At 34.2% G+C, this 14158-nt stretch overlaps 1 protein-coding gene across 6 annotated transcripts in view; it reads left to right on the plus strand.

Annotated features, from left to right (window-relative positions):
• The window catches only part of HEATR5A (HEAT repeat containing 5A), a 109722-nt gene that overhangs the window by 64680 nt on the left and 30884 nt on the right, over nt 1-14158 (plus strand). For 4 of the 6 annotated variants that reach the window (XM_079127205.1, XM_079127210.1, XM_079127207.1 and 1 more), the window contains exons 20-23: nt 5882-6071; nt 7069-7238; nt 10755-10781; nt 13027-13165. In XM_079127205.1, coding sequence (XP_078983331.1) covers nt 5882-6071; nt 7069-7238; nt 10755-10781; nt 13027-13165 — 526 coding nt within the window. The remainder of the gene's footprint in view (nt 1-5881; nt 6072-7068; nt 7239-10754; nt 10782-13026; nt 13166-14158) is intronic. The other 2 variants (XM_079127208.1, XM_079127209.1) reach the window with 1 other exon arrangement.

Consider the following 14158-nt stretch of genomic DNA (forward strand, 5'->3'; position numbering starts at 1 on the left):
TAAAGGTTTTATAGAACTCGGCTGAGAACCCATCTGGTCCCGGACTTTTCTTTGTTGGTAGGCTTTTGATGACTTCTTCTATTTCAGTACTTGAAATTGGTCTATTTAAATTGTGTATGTCCTCCTCGTTCAGTTTAGGCAATTCATGTGTCTCTAGAAACCTGTTGATGTCTTCGAAATTTTCTATTTTGTTGGAGTATAGATTTTCAAAATAGCTTCTAATTATGTTTTGTATTTCAATCCTGTCTGTTGTGATATTTCCTTGTTCATTCCAAATTTTAGTGATTTGGGTTTTCTCTCGTCTTCTCTTTGTTAGTGTGGCTAAAGGTTTATCAATTTTGTTTATTTTTTCGAAGAACCAACTATTTATTTTGTCAATTTTTTGTATTGTTTCTTTTGTTTCAATTTCATTGTTTTCAGCTCTGAGTTTAACTATTTCCTGTCTTCTACTACTTTTGGTGCTGTTCTGTTCTTCTTTTTCTAGGGCTTTGAGTTGTAGTGTTAGGTCGTTTGTTGAGATTTACTTCTTTTATTAAATGCACTCCATGAAATAAATTTTCCTCTAAGTACTGCTTTCATAGTGTCCCAGAGATTTTGATATGATGTTTCTTTGTTCTCATTTACCTCTAAGAATTTTTTAATTTCCTTCCTAATATCTTCTGTTATCCATTCATCATATAATAGCATATTGTTTAATCTCCAGATGTTGGAATAGTTTCTGTATTTTACTCTTTCATTTATTTCTAACTTCAATCCATTATGATCTGATAGAATACATGCTAGTGTCTCTATCTTCTTGTATTTGCTAACATTAGCTTTGTGGCATAATATATGGTCTATTTTAGAGAAGGATCCATGTGCTGCTGAGAAGAAAGTGTATTCGCTCTTGGTTGGATGGTATATTCTATAAATGTCCGTTAAGTCTAAATTATTGATTGTGTTATTGAGATCTATGGTTTCTTTGTTCAATTTTTGTCTGGAAGATCTGTCCAGTGGTGAGAGAGGCGTGTTAAAATCACCTAGTATTATTGTGTTATGGTCTATTTGGTTTCTGAAATTGAGAAGGATTTGTTTGACATACATGGATGAGCCACTGTTTGGGGCATAGATATTTATGATTGTTATATCTTGCTGATTTATGCTTCCCTTAAGCAGTATGAAATGACCTTCTTTATCCCTTCTGACTAACTTTGGCTTGAAGTCCACATTATCTGAAATGAGGATGGATACTCTGCTGAGTCCATGTGCATGGTGTGTTTTTCCCCATCCTTTCACCTTAATCTATGGGTATCTTTTTCTATGAGGTGAGTCTCTTGCAGGCAACATATTGTTGGATCTTTCTTTTTAATCCAATCTGCCAGTCTATGTCTTTTGATTGATGAATTCAGGCCATTAACATTCAGGGTTATTATAGAGAAATGATTTGGTTTCCCGGTCATTTGGTTCATTTTTAAAATTTTGTTTATTTATTTGTTTGATACAACTTGTTTCCTCCTTTGACAATTCCTTTAGGATAATTCCTCCCTTTGCTGATTTGCTTCTTTGTTTTTCATCTCTTCCTCATGGAATATTTTGCTGAGAATGTTCTGTAATGCTGGCTTTCTTTTTGTAAATTCTTTTAGCTTTTGTTTATCATGGAAGGATTTTATTTCATCGTCAAATTTGAAGGTAAGTTTTGCTGGGTATAAGATTCTTGGTTGGCATCCATTTTCTTTCATGGCTTGAAAAATGTTGTTCCAGGCCCTTCTAGCTTTTAGGGTCTGGATTGAAAAATCTGCTGATATCCGTATTGGTTTCCCCCTGAATGTAATTTGGTTCTTTTCTCTCACAGCCTTTAAAAGTCTGTCTTTATTTTGTATGTTCGGTATTTTCATTATAATGTGCCTTGGTGTGGGTCTGTTGTAATTTTGTGTATTTGGAGTCCTATAAGCCTCTTGAACTTGATTTTCCATTTCATTCTTCAGATTTGGGAAATTTTCTGATATTATTTCATTGAATAGATTGTTCATTCCTTTGGCTTGTTTCTCTAAGCCTTCCTCAATCCCAATAATTCTTAAATTTGGCCTTTTCATGATATCCCATAGTTCTTGTAGATTCTGTTCATGATTTCTTACCATCTTCTCTGTTTGTTCAACTTTGTTTTCAAGGTTAAATATTTTGTCTTCAATGTCTGAGGTTCTGTCTTCCAGGTGTTCTATCCTATTGGATATGCTTTCTATGGAGTTCTTAATTTGGTTTATTGTTTCCTTCATGTCAAGGATTTCTGTTTGTTTTTTTTTCAATATCTCTAACTCTTTATTGAAATGATCTTTTGCTTCCTGTATTTGCTCTTTTAACTGTCGATTGGTGCGATCATTCAATGCTTGCATTTGCTCTTTCATCGTTTGCTTCTCTGATCATTTTAATTATGTACATTCTGAACTCCTTTTCTGTCATTTCTTCTGCCATGCTGTCATTGGGTTTTATTGATGTAACATCTAGATTTGTTTGCAGCATTTTCTTTCCTTGTTTTCTCATATTGTTCAGGTATCAGTGGACCGCTGAGATATTGCAGATTTCCTCTATTGACTTACAATGTCCCTGAAGATTTCTATATATATCCCCCCTTAGCCTTCAGTAGGCTGAAGTCTTGGAGGAAGTTGATAATGCGGTGCTCCACAAGGAAGCTGCCTCTCTAGGAGTGGTGGCCTTCAGGTGGGGTATAATCCCTGCTAGGGGCAGAGGTGCCTCCACTTGTTGACCAATGGTCATCCAAAGGGGACCTAGGCTGCGGGCTGAGGCAAGGCCTGTTTGGGCCTGAGTCTCTGGTTTTACCGTCCTTGTGGGGAAACCTCACCCAGCAGGGAAGGTTCACCCGGTGGGGAGGTCTCGCTGGTCAGTTCCCTCCTAGAGGTTCCCCTCAATTTACAGCTACCGCCTGGGCTGGGCTGCCTTCCTCTGCAAAGTTCCCAGGGGCCCGGCCCTACCTCCTGGGCCTGGGAGCCTCACCCTTCGCAGATGAATCTCCTCTATCCTTTTTCAACTAGAGTGTCTGAAGTCACGTTCAATATCTTTTACTAGAAAGCATCACCCTTCTATCATAAAATACCATTATAATTTCTACATTTATTAGCATATTTAATCCTTACTGTAATTTAGGGTGTATAGTCCCTTACAGGAAAAGTAAAACTGAAGCTTAGAGAAGCTAAGTTACTTGCTCACAACTAAAAAGCTAATGAGCTGTGGAATCAGATCAAGAACACCAATCATGGGATCAAAACACAGTTTTTAACCACTAGACCATATTTTTGTACATATCTTACCCATTTCAGTCAGTAAAATCATTCTCTTAATATTTTAATGATTTTTAGTCCTCCTGTTTTTTGCTTTCCTTATCTCTTCCTCCTTGTATATGTGTCCCTAATATAGTAACCTCCAAATTAGTTGTTTGAGTTTTTAGATTCTTTTCTTTCCAACCCTTTCTAAATATGAGACCAGTTTATTTTTTAGAAACTTTCATTTTGATACTTCCCCAATAAAAAGGAAAAGGTGAGAAATCTGCTTATTGCTTTTTTTTCTTTTTTGCAGTACTGGGGATCGAACTCAGGGCCTTGTGCTTGCAAGGCAAGCACTCTACCAGCTGAGCTATCTCCCCAGCCCTGCTTATTGCTTTTTAATCAACTTCATTCCAGTCTAACCACTGATCCAGAAACTGTTCTTATAGTACAGGATTCTCATATATGTGATCTACCTGTTTTTCTTCCATAGATGTCATTCTCTGCATTTATATTTTTTCCTTTTGCCTTTCTCCTTCCCTTTCTTATCTCATAATCTAAATTTTTAATATTTTAAGAACCAGTTTAACCACTATTTCATTACTCAAAATCCACAACTTTCCTTCTCTGTATTACCACGTTTTTTATAGTCTCCTCCACATCATCAAGTACTTGATTGAATTGACTCAAAAAGTTTTCCATTTTTCACCCATCTTTATATATAGTACTTTTTGTTTCTGTTACATTCTTCTCCCCTTTTGAGGGGTCTAGGTTTATGTTGAATACCTTTTTTTTTTTTTTTTTTTTTTTTTTGCAGTGCTGGGCATTGAACCCAGGACCTTGTGCTTGCAAGGCAAGCACTCTACCAACTGAGCAATCTCCCTAGCCCTGTTGAATACCTTTTTTTGTTGATTGATTTAAATTCTTCTTTCCATGGTTTCCAGTGTGGTCAAACCTGAGTCATCTTGAAGCTATGGGTTATAACTCAGTGGTAGAGTTCATGGTTAGCATGTACAAGACCCTCACTTCAATCCCAAGCACCAAAAACAAACAAACAAACAAACAAACCAAAAAACCCTGTGTCTTCTTTATTGCTATTACTCACCTAACTGATTAGAACTCATTTTTGGAGTAAAATATTTTTTGTTTTTGTTTGTTTGTTTGTTTGTTTTGCAGTGCTGGGGATTGAACCCAGGGCCTTGTGCATGCAAGGCAAGCATTCTACCAACTGAGCTATCTCTCCAGCCCTGGAGATATTTTAAGCTTTCTTATACATCCATTAATCAGAGGGATAAATTTTTTTCATTTCATTTCCTAAAGGGGGTACTTTTTATTTGCTTCCTGTTCTAGAGCATTCAAACAGTCATGAAAGTTGAAAATACTATAATGAAACTATTTTACTTATTCAGTTTTACTAGTTATCAGTATATGGCCAGTTTCGTTTCATTTAAATCAGTGTGTGTGTGTGTGTGTGTGTGTGTTGTGTAAAACAGTGAGTGTACCTGTTGTAAATTAAATATCTATGAATATATATTTAAAATGAATATGTATAAACTGAATATAATGTATAATGAATATCTGGATCAAGAGACATTGTCAATACCCAGACCATCTTCTCATGCTATCTTCTAACTATCTGCCTCATCAAGGATAACCACTATCCTTATTTGCAACAGCATAAATTAGTTTTCTTTCTTTTATAATTTACATAAATGAAATTATATCAGGGCTGTAGCTGTAGCTCAGTGATAGAGCACTTGCCTAGCACAAATGAGGCACTGGGTTCGATCCTCAGCACCACATAAAAATAAATAAAATAAAGGTATTATGTTCATCTACAACAAAAAAAAAATATTAAAAAACTTTTTTAAATAAATAAATGGAATTATACAGTACTACTATGTCTGACTTTCTTCATTCCATGTTTTGTTCAAGAGATATGTCCATATTGTTGCATGTAGTTGTGGATTTTGTTGAATCCTTTTTAAAACTTGAATTTTTGGGACTGGGAAGATGGCTCAGTTGGTAGAGTGCTTCCTTAGCATGTACAGGGTCCTGGGTTCAATTCCCAGCACCAAAAAAAAAAACCAAAAAAAACTTGAATTGTTTTTATTTGCCTAGGTTAAAAAAAAAAAGAAATTGTCAACAAACTAAATTTGATTCAAGCTGTTAGCTAAAGCACCAAACATTATCTTGGAATTCTTAGCATTGAACTGTATCTACAGTTGGTGGATTGTCTCTGAGTTGGTTTTATATTGGGTATTTAAAGAGAAAATACTCTTTATTTTTGTTTCAGGGCATGCGCAGTACTAGGGAGTCACCCCTATATATTTCCAGTTCTTTTTATTTTTTATTTTGAGACAGGGTTTTGCTAAGTTGCTGAGGTTAGCCTCAAATTTGCAATCCTTCTGCTTCAGGCTCCCAAGTTGCTGTAATTACAGGTGTGCCCCTGTACCAAGCTGAGAATTTTCTTAAACTCTTAAGGTTCTCTATTTCTCTTTCCAAATTGTTAGTAGCACACACTTTACTTTGCTAATACTTTATCACTGACTTCAACAAAAAATATTTTAATGTCTTGTATGTTTCTTAATGCTGTTATAACATTTTTAATTGTTCTGTTTTCACAGACCTGGGCATTGCATTCTCTATCATTGATAATTGACTCTGCTGGCCCACTCTATTATGTGCATGTGGAACCTACTCTTTCTCTCATTGTAATGTTGTTGTTAAATGTGCCTCCCACTCACGCTGAAGTTCACCAGAGTCTTGGTCGCTGTTTGAATGCCCTTATTACCACATTAGGTCCAGAGCTACAAGGTATGCATGGGTATTTTTTGTTTTGTTTCACGTTAAAAATGTACATATAAAAATGGATTATTTTCCCAGTCTCTATGTTTGGCACATATATTTTGCTCATTATGTTTTTGTTAAATGAATGTATAAATGTCATTCATCCTGAATTCTCTTACCTGGAAAAGACAAGGATTACCATATTTAGAAAGGTAGGATACATTCCTAAACAATTAAAATAACAGACATAAACTAGAATAGTTTAAGGAGCTCTGGTATACTTAAAAAATAAATTACTAAATTCAAAAATCTCTAATATACCAGTTTGTTCAAAGTGAATACTGTGTGATTATAATATATGAAGGTAACTCTTAACTATTATAAGCAGCACAGTTTATTGATAATTTCTAATTCCACTTTTCATGAAAATTTGTTGAAATCTATTCTTAGAGTTTTCTTTGTCTAGTGATGTGTGTTGTAATAAATAGAAAGAATAATCAAGTCAAAAATGGGGCGGGGGAGCCAGGCACAATGGCGCATGCCTGTAATCCCAGTGGCTCAGGACGCTGAGGTAGGAGGATCAAGAGTTCAAAGCCAACTTCAGCAAAAACCAGATGCTAAGCAATTTAGTGAGACCCTGTCTCTAATAAAATATAAAATAGGGCTGGAGATGTGGCTCAGTGGTTGAGTGCCCCTGAATTCAATCCCTAGTCCCCCCCCCCAAAAAAAAAAAAATCAGGGGAGAGAATAACCAAGGTAATCTAAAAATTTGTTGCCTAGATTGTCTCTGCTTTGTGTGTATGTATGCATGTGCACAGGTATTGTGTACCCAGGGTCTTGTGCATGCCATGTGCCCTTAATTCTTAGTTATACCCCCAGTCCCTTCCCCACTTCTGCTGTAGAAATTTTACCTCACAGATCCTTAAATTTAAAATTGAAAATAATTTTTTTTAAACCTAGTAATATATTTAAAGAGTAGTGATTTTATAGGCCAATTATAAAAGCCTCTGGTTTTTTATTTTAGGTAACGGTACTTCAGTTTCTGCCTTAAGGACTTCTTGTCTGTTGGGTTGTGCAGTAATGCAAGATAACCCAGACTGCCTAGTTCAAGCTCAGGCCATCTCTTGTCTTCAGCAACTTCATATGTTTGCTCCTCGGCATGTCAACTTGTCTAGCCTGGTTAGCTGTCTCTGTGTGAGTATAAAATCATAAATGAGCCCTTAGTTCCTTTTATTTGAAACTTAGATTTACTCTGGTTTGATTATTCTCCACACTGTGTTCAGAATTAGATGTTATATATATAAATATTTTATTTCAGTCTTATTTTGAGGGAGACATTGTTCACACATTTGCCTCTTATATCTCTTTCTTGTGGATTCATTTTTCTCCCATTAATATTGAACTTAAGATTTGGAATATTTGTTCATTAATCAATAAACATATATTGGATGCTTATAATGTCCCAGGTAATACATAAATGCCTGTAGAACATGCAAATATCTATGTGGTCCCTTTTTTTTCTTTGTCCTCTAAATTATTGCATAAAAGTTCTTGGATGGAGAAATAGTTCTCCATCTTGGATGGAGAAATAGTACTTTTCTCAATATTACAGCAATATGTGCATCAGAATTTGAGTTCTAATAATGTATCTAACATGTAGAAAGATGAAGGCAATCAACTAGAAGTTCTGATGAAGTGATACATAAGCATCATTGGTACTTAGGATTTTCTTGAGCCTAACCAATTTCTACCTGGACTTGCCTCAAAAATTGAGTTGCATTTCAGCTTATAACTTGACACCTTGGCTTTTCAACTTTTTCTGCCTGTGCAGTGTTACAGCATACTCCCATTAGTAACATGGCAGTTGAGAAGCATTACTATAGACTGTCCTTTGTTTTTATCATTTTTATTTTTTGGGACCAGGGATTGACCACAGGGCAATTAACCACTGAGCAATATCCCCAGTACTTTTTATTTATTTATTTATTTATTTATTTATTTATTTATTTATTTATTTATTTATTTATTTATTTATTTTAATTTTTGAGACAGAGTCTTGCTAAGTTGCTGAGGCCAACTTCAAAATTTCAATCCTCCTGCCTCAAGCCTCTGAGTCCCTGGGATTACCAGGTGATTACCACCACACCCGGCTATTTTTTTATTTTTATTTTGAGATAGGGTCTCACTGAGTTGCTGAGACTGGCCCTGAACTTGTGAACCTTGTACCTCAGCTTCCCAAATTAGCTGGGATCACAGACATGCACCATTGCACCAGGTTTCTACTTTTGTACAGTGGAATTTGTATCATTAAGTCCAGTCTTAACCTGTATACAGTGGCACCTCTATAATCCCAGTGACTCAGGAGGCTGAGGCAGGAGGATCAAAAGTTCAAGGCAAGCCTGAGCAACTTGTGAACCCTATCTCAAAATAAAATAAAAGAGCTGAAAATGTAACTCAATGGTAGACAGATACTGGATTCAATTCCCAGTGCAAAACAAAAAAACTTAGTAAGAAAATGGTTATCAAATAACTTACTGAAGGTAAAAAAAAACATAGGTCATGGTAGCCAATTCTAAGTCCAGGCTTCCTTTTTCTGGACTCTTCATTGCTTTACTATTTTAAATTTCCTTTCCTGTAGATTTCATAGCTAGGTCATATCTCTATCACTTCCTAACTTTGTAACTATAGAAAAGTCCCATAACCTCCTCTAGCCTAAATTTTTTTTAATATGGAATATTTCCAACATCTTTTTTTAATAACCATTTATTTACTTATTTCTGCACAGTGCTGAGAATCAAACCCAGTGCCTCACACGTGCTAGGCAAGTGCTCTACCACTGAGCCACAACTCTAACCCTAGCCTAAATTCTTATTCTGTTAACATGTGGATTATACAAAATGCTCCTTCTGTCTTGACATATGTCTTAAACATATATTGTATTAATTATTAACACATAGACATACTAAACTTAAAAAAGAAGACCTGACTTGCTTTTCTGACAGGCACTTCTGTTCCTTCACTTCTTAGTTTTGGGTCAATTATGTATTAGGGAAAATAGCATTTACAGAAAAATGATTTTACTTTTAACATTTAGGACTTTCCTCTTGGAATATCACTTTTCATATTTGAAGAATCAAATTATTATTGAAAATGTTTCTACTAGGGGCTAGGGGTTTGGTTTAGTGGGATAGCATTTGCTTAGCATGCATGAGACCCTGGGTTCAATCCCCAACACCACCAAAAAAAAAAAAAAAGAATTAAGAAAATGTTTAGTCCTCTGCAAGTTGATCTGATGTTTACTTTCCATCTAAATTTAGTGATACTATCTTTTTTTTGTTACTGAATTATAGTAGAAAATACTCAGTAACGACCTTCTAAAATTTCTCCTTTATTTGAGCATGAATTCACTTACTGATTAATGTTTATTAAGAAATGAAGAGTGGGACTGGGGATATAGCTCAGTTGGTAGAGTGCTTGCCTCGCATGCACAAGGCCCTGGGTTCAATCCCCAGCACCAAAAAAAAAAAAAAGAAAGAAAGAAAGAAAGACAGGAAAAAAAAAAAGAAAAAGAAATGAAGAGTAAGAGTTCCACTAATTCATGATAAGATCCAATTAAATATATTAGCTTTTTTTCATTTCCCAGACCAAAAAAAAAGAAAGGTTACATATAAAGAATAATAGACTATTATATTGTGAGATTTTTGAGCATTGAGCAATTGAGAAAATCTGCAGCAAAACAGTTACAAATCTTATTCATGTTGCTTACAGTATTGAAGCTGTAAAGTGGTATTTTTGCTTACATAGAAATCATATTCAAGGTGGGACAGGGTGTGTATGATAATTCTACTTTTCATTCAATGTCACTATGAATCTAAAACTGCTTTTAAAAAAATCTATTCAAAAAGAAAAAAGAAATCATATTCAAAAATTACTATTACTTGGGCTGGGGAGATAGCTCAGCTGGTAGAGTGCTTGCCTTGCAAGCACAAGGCCCTGGGTTCGAGCCCCAGTACCACAAAAAAAAAAAAAAAAAAAAAAATTACTATCACTATAGTCAATTTTGCGTCTTGATATTTTGGTTTGTAATTTATTCTAAATTAATTAGGTTGAATTTATTATATTTTCAAGTGTTCTCTGGAGTAAGGAAATTGCATTTCATCATTAGACAAGACTCATGTAAAGTTTTTCTTCTAACTGCATGCTATTTAACATCCATTCTCAACTTGGCCTTAGCTACACTAGCAATTCTGAGTACTCTCAGTTTTAAAACTTGGCTTCCAACAGTAAAAACTATCTATAATTAACTTATGATGAGGTAAACCATTAACTTTGTCTGTTCCTGGACACCTGTTCATGTGAACACAGTCCAGATGACTCCTCTCACAGACATGTATACTTAATCTGTTTTTAATACTAAAGCTTATTGAATTCCAAAAGAAAGCCTGATTTTTCAAATGTACAACTTAAAATTATTGTGTATTTTTATTTTTACACCCAAAATTCTTGATTGACTATTTTCACAATCTTAACTCATATTTTATTATCTCCGAAATGAAATATTTGTGCCACATTTTTAAATTGAAGCTAAGCCAATTAAATGATCACTCTCTCAACATTTATAATTTAATGCTTAGCTGACTGTTGTCAGAGTCATCCTAGTGTTTACCTTTTGGTTTTGTCATGACTGGTCTGTCATTTGTTTTTGTGCAGGAGATCTTGTTGGATAATTCTGTGTTGGTAGGTCCCTGACCCTTGATTCCTAACTTTTTTTGAGGTTTGCAGTGCTATTTGTGTCGTTTTGGTTGTAGATGTTCTTGTTTTCCTTTGCATCCCTATGTTTAAGCTAACCCTTAGTGCATAGTCCTGTATGTATAGCATGTTACCTGGTGTTTATTTAATTCTAATAAAATCAAATCCTTCCTAACCTTCTCCAGCTGGTGCACCCACTTCTTATACTGAATTTTGCATCTTTTTGATTTAATATATTTATCAAAAAGGAATCGTAGTTACATTTTACTTAACTTCTGTGTTTTGCCTGCTTTGTTTGCCTATTCCTCCCAATTTAAATGCTGGAGAATGACATGGAGATACTAAGCCTTCCATTTTGCTTTGTGGGACAGTCTTCAGTCTTTTTTCTACCAGAGTGCTTCTAAGCATGCTTTTTTAGAAGACTGTTTGACCAGCCTGAATAAATGCTGCACCTGCCTTGTGTTATATGCTTGTAAAACGTCAATTAAAAAACTAATAGATTTATTTAAAATTGTCTTGCAGAGTGTGTTTTGTCGTTGTTGAATATAGGAGTAATCTGGGCATGAGTAAACTTGATCTTTTATCTTTTTACATTTTAACTTCTTTCTTATCTTCTGTACTAGTTTTAAACAACAGAAGTTCCTAAACATGGCTGGAATGATATTACCTTGAGACTTCTGTGAATGACATTGCTCTCTCCATTTTTGAGTTTATGATATGGCTTGGGGGTAATATAGACCATTTACTAAACAGTTCCCTCCCACATGTTTCATTTATGATACATTAACTAACTTTTTCTGGTTTCTGGCTTATGACAAAATTTAATATTGCATTCCCCGTGCGTGTGATTTCTTTTTATACATTGAAAACTATCTGCTACCTTCTCTCTCTCTCTCTCTCTCTCTCTCTCTCTCTCTCTCTCTCTCTCTCTCTCTCTCTCTCTCTCCCCTCTACTTCTCTCTCTCTCTCTCTCTCTCTCTCTCTCTCTCTCTCTCTCTCTCTCTCAAATTTAGCTCTGCTGTTTACAACAAGCTTTCCTACTTTAGTCCTGTTTTTTCTGCATATGCCAAGTCACCATAAGATCACTGCTGGAATTATGCCATTATTTCTCAGATTTTGCTTTGGAAATCACTGTAAGATACATACTGGCCTAAGTGTGTAGCTCAAGTGGTAGAGTGTATCTAGCATGTGCAAGACCCTAAATTCAATTTCCAGTACAAAAAAAAAAAAAGCTATAGATTACACCAAACTTATCTTTACTTTCTGAGTTAGAACAAAATAAAAATTTTAAATCTCTAGACTTTATTTCACTTGTGAAATCATAGAGAATTTACATCCAGAAATCTCTGACTTATAGTGGTCATTTAAGGTATATCACTAAGTTTATGATTCGCCATAAGTAAAAACATCCTATTGAGATTTACATTGTAGCTCTAAAATATATACATATATGTATATAAGTATGCATATATGTGTACATATAAGTATATATACATGTAATTTGCTGTTCTGTATTTTTGGTGAATGTTTTCTGAGTAAAACTTCTGCCTTTATTTGAAAATGCATTTACTTACTCTATATGTCTTCTAAATAATATAAGTACAAAATAACTTGTTAGAGACTACATTAGTAATAACTAACATTTATTGAGCATTACCATTTATCAGGTTCTATGGTAATCACTTTGCATGTTACTTTGTGTTAATTTCACAACAGCCCTATGAGATGGGAGTGTTATAAATAAGGAAAAGTAAGGCACAGAGAGGTTAAATAACTTGCCCAAGGTCACACATCTAGTAAGTGGAGAATCTAGGAGTCAAACAGTTTGACTGTAGACCCTCCAATTTAACCAATATGCTGTATTGCTCAATTTGTATACATTTCTTAGAGAATCTTAACACATTATAATAGAATTGCATGAGCACAAATGTATAAATCCTTTAAATTGTTTCTTTAATCTCTCAAAACTATTCTCATTCAAATAAATTCTCTGTCTTCTAACACTGAGAGGCTTTTGCTTGGATTTATTTATTAATAGTGCATAATATAGTGTGTGCATTATTCTTTAAACTGTTTCCAAAGTACATGATTATAAATATATACTAAAATAGTTTCAAGAAGTTTCTGTATGTTTAATAAATTGTGATCAGGAAGAAGTCCGGTGAATATCTGTTGGTTTAGTGAATGCCACCAAGAACTGTAGCTCTTTCATTCTCCAAATGATATTTTTCAGGTGAATCTCTGTAGTCCCTACTTATTACTGAGAAGAGCAGTTCTGGCTTGTTTACGTCAGCTTGTACAGAGAGAAGCATCTGAAGTTTCAGAACATGCTGTTATGCTTGCTAAGGATAGCAGAGAAAAGTTGACTCCAGGTAATTCTTTTTATCAACATGTGTCCAGCTTAAATGATTGTTTTAACCTTGAATTTTCTTTATATACATGAGTCTTTTAAACAGAAATTTTAAAGTACTACATAGTATGTTTTAAACCTACTGCAAGAAAGAATTACTAGGGTTGGGGTTGTGGCTCAATGGTAGAGCACTTGCCTGGCACATGTGAGGCACTGGGTTCCATCCTTAGCACCACATAAAAATAAATAACTAAAGGTATTGCGTCCTTTATTTATTTATTTTAGACTCCTAATCTGAAACGCTCCTATCATCTCCTTCTGATCTTTAAAAGATAATTACACTTTTAAAACAGTCTATCATAATATTTAGAATCTAAATTTTTTCATAAATTGTAGATGAATTAAATATTCAAAAGAATATATATTTTTGGCATTTTCAGAATTATAGGCAGTAGATGATAGATCAAGGTTTGTATTTCTTCTTAGAGATGATTTGTTACTTTGCAGTAAGAATATTGTAAAGTGATTTATGTTAGTTAATAGTTCATAATATCTTAGCTGTAGTAATTAATTTTCCTACAGTGATTGTTTTTTATTTGCTTATACACTCATGTTAAAAAATTCAGAACCTTTATACCAAGATGAGGAAAGTCATTGATTATTTTTATTGATTTGAAATTAACTTTAGAGAAAAAAATAATCATACCAACAGACATTGGGTGAAATTTGTGTGCTGTGTTGAACTTCAATTAGATGATATTTACCTAGTTTTAAAAGAAAAATTAATAACTCTTACTGAAGACTTATTCAGTGACATTACATTAAAAATATCTGTACAGGTTCATAAATAATCTCAAAATTCAGTGAACCAAACTCAATCTCAGTAGACTAAGGCCCAATATTTAGTTCTTTAAAATATTTTTATGTATGTAATATTTGATAACCACTGAATGTGTGTACTTCTCATATGGCAGTTTTGTTTTCTGTATTACTTAGATCATCGGTTTTCTTCTTG

Source organism: Sciurus vulgaris (assembly GCF_902686455.1).
Source record: "Sciurus vulgaris genome assembly, chromosome: 2".
Classification (NCBI taxonomy): Eukaryota; Metazoa; Chordata; class Mammalia; order Rodentia; family Sciuridae; genus Sciurus; species Sciurus vulgaris.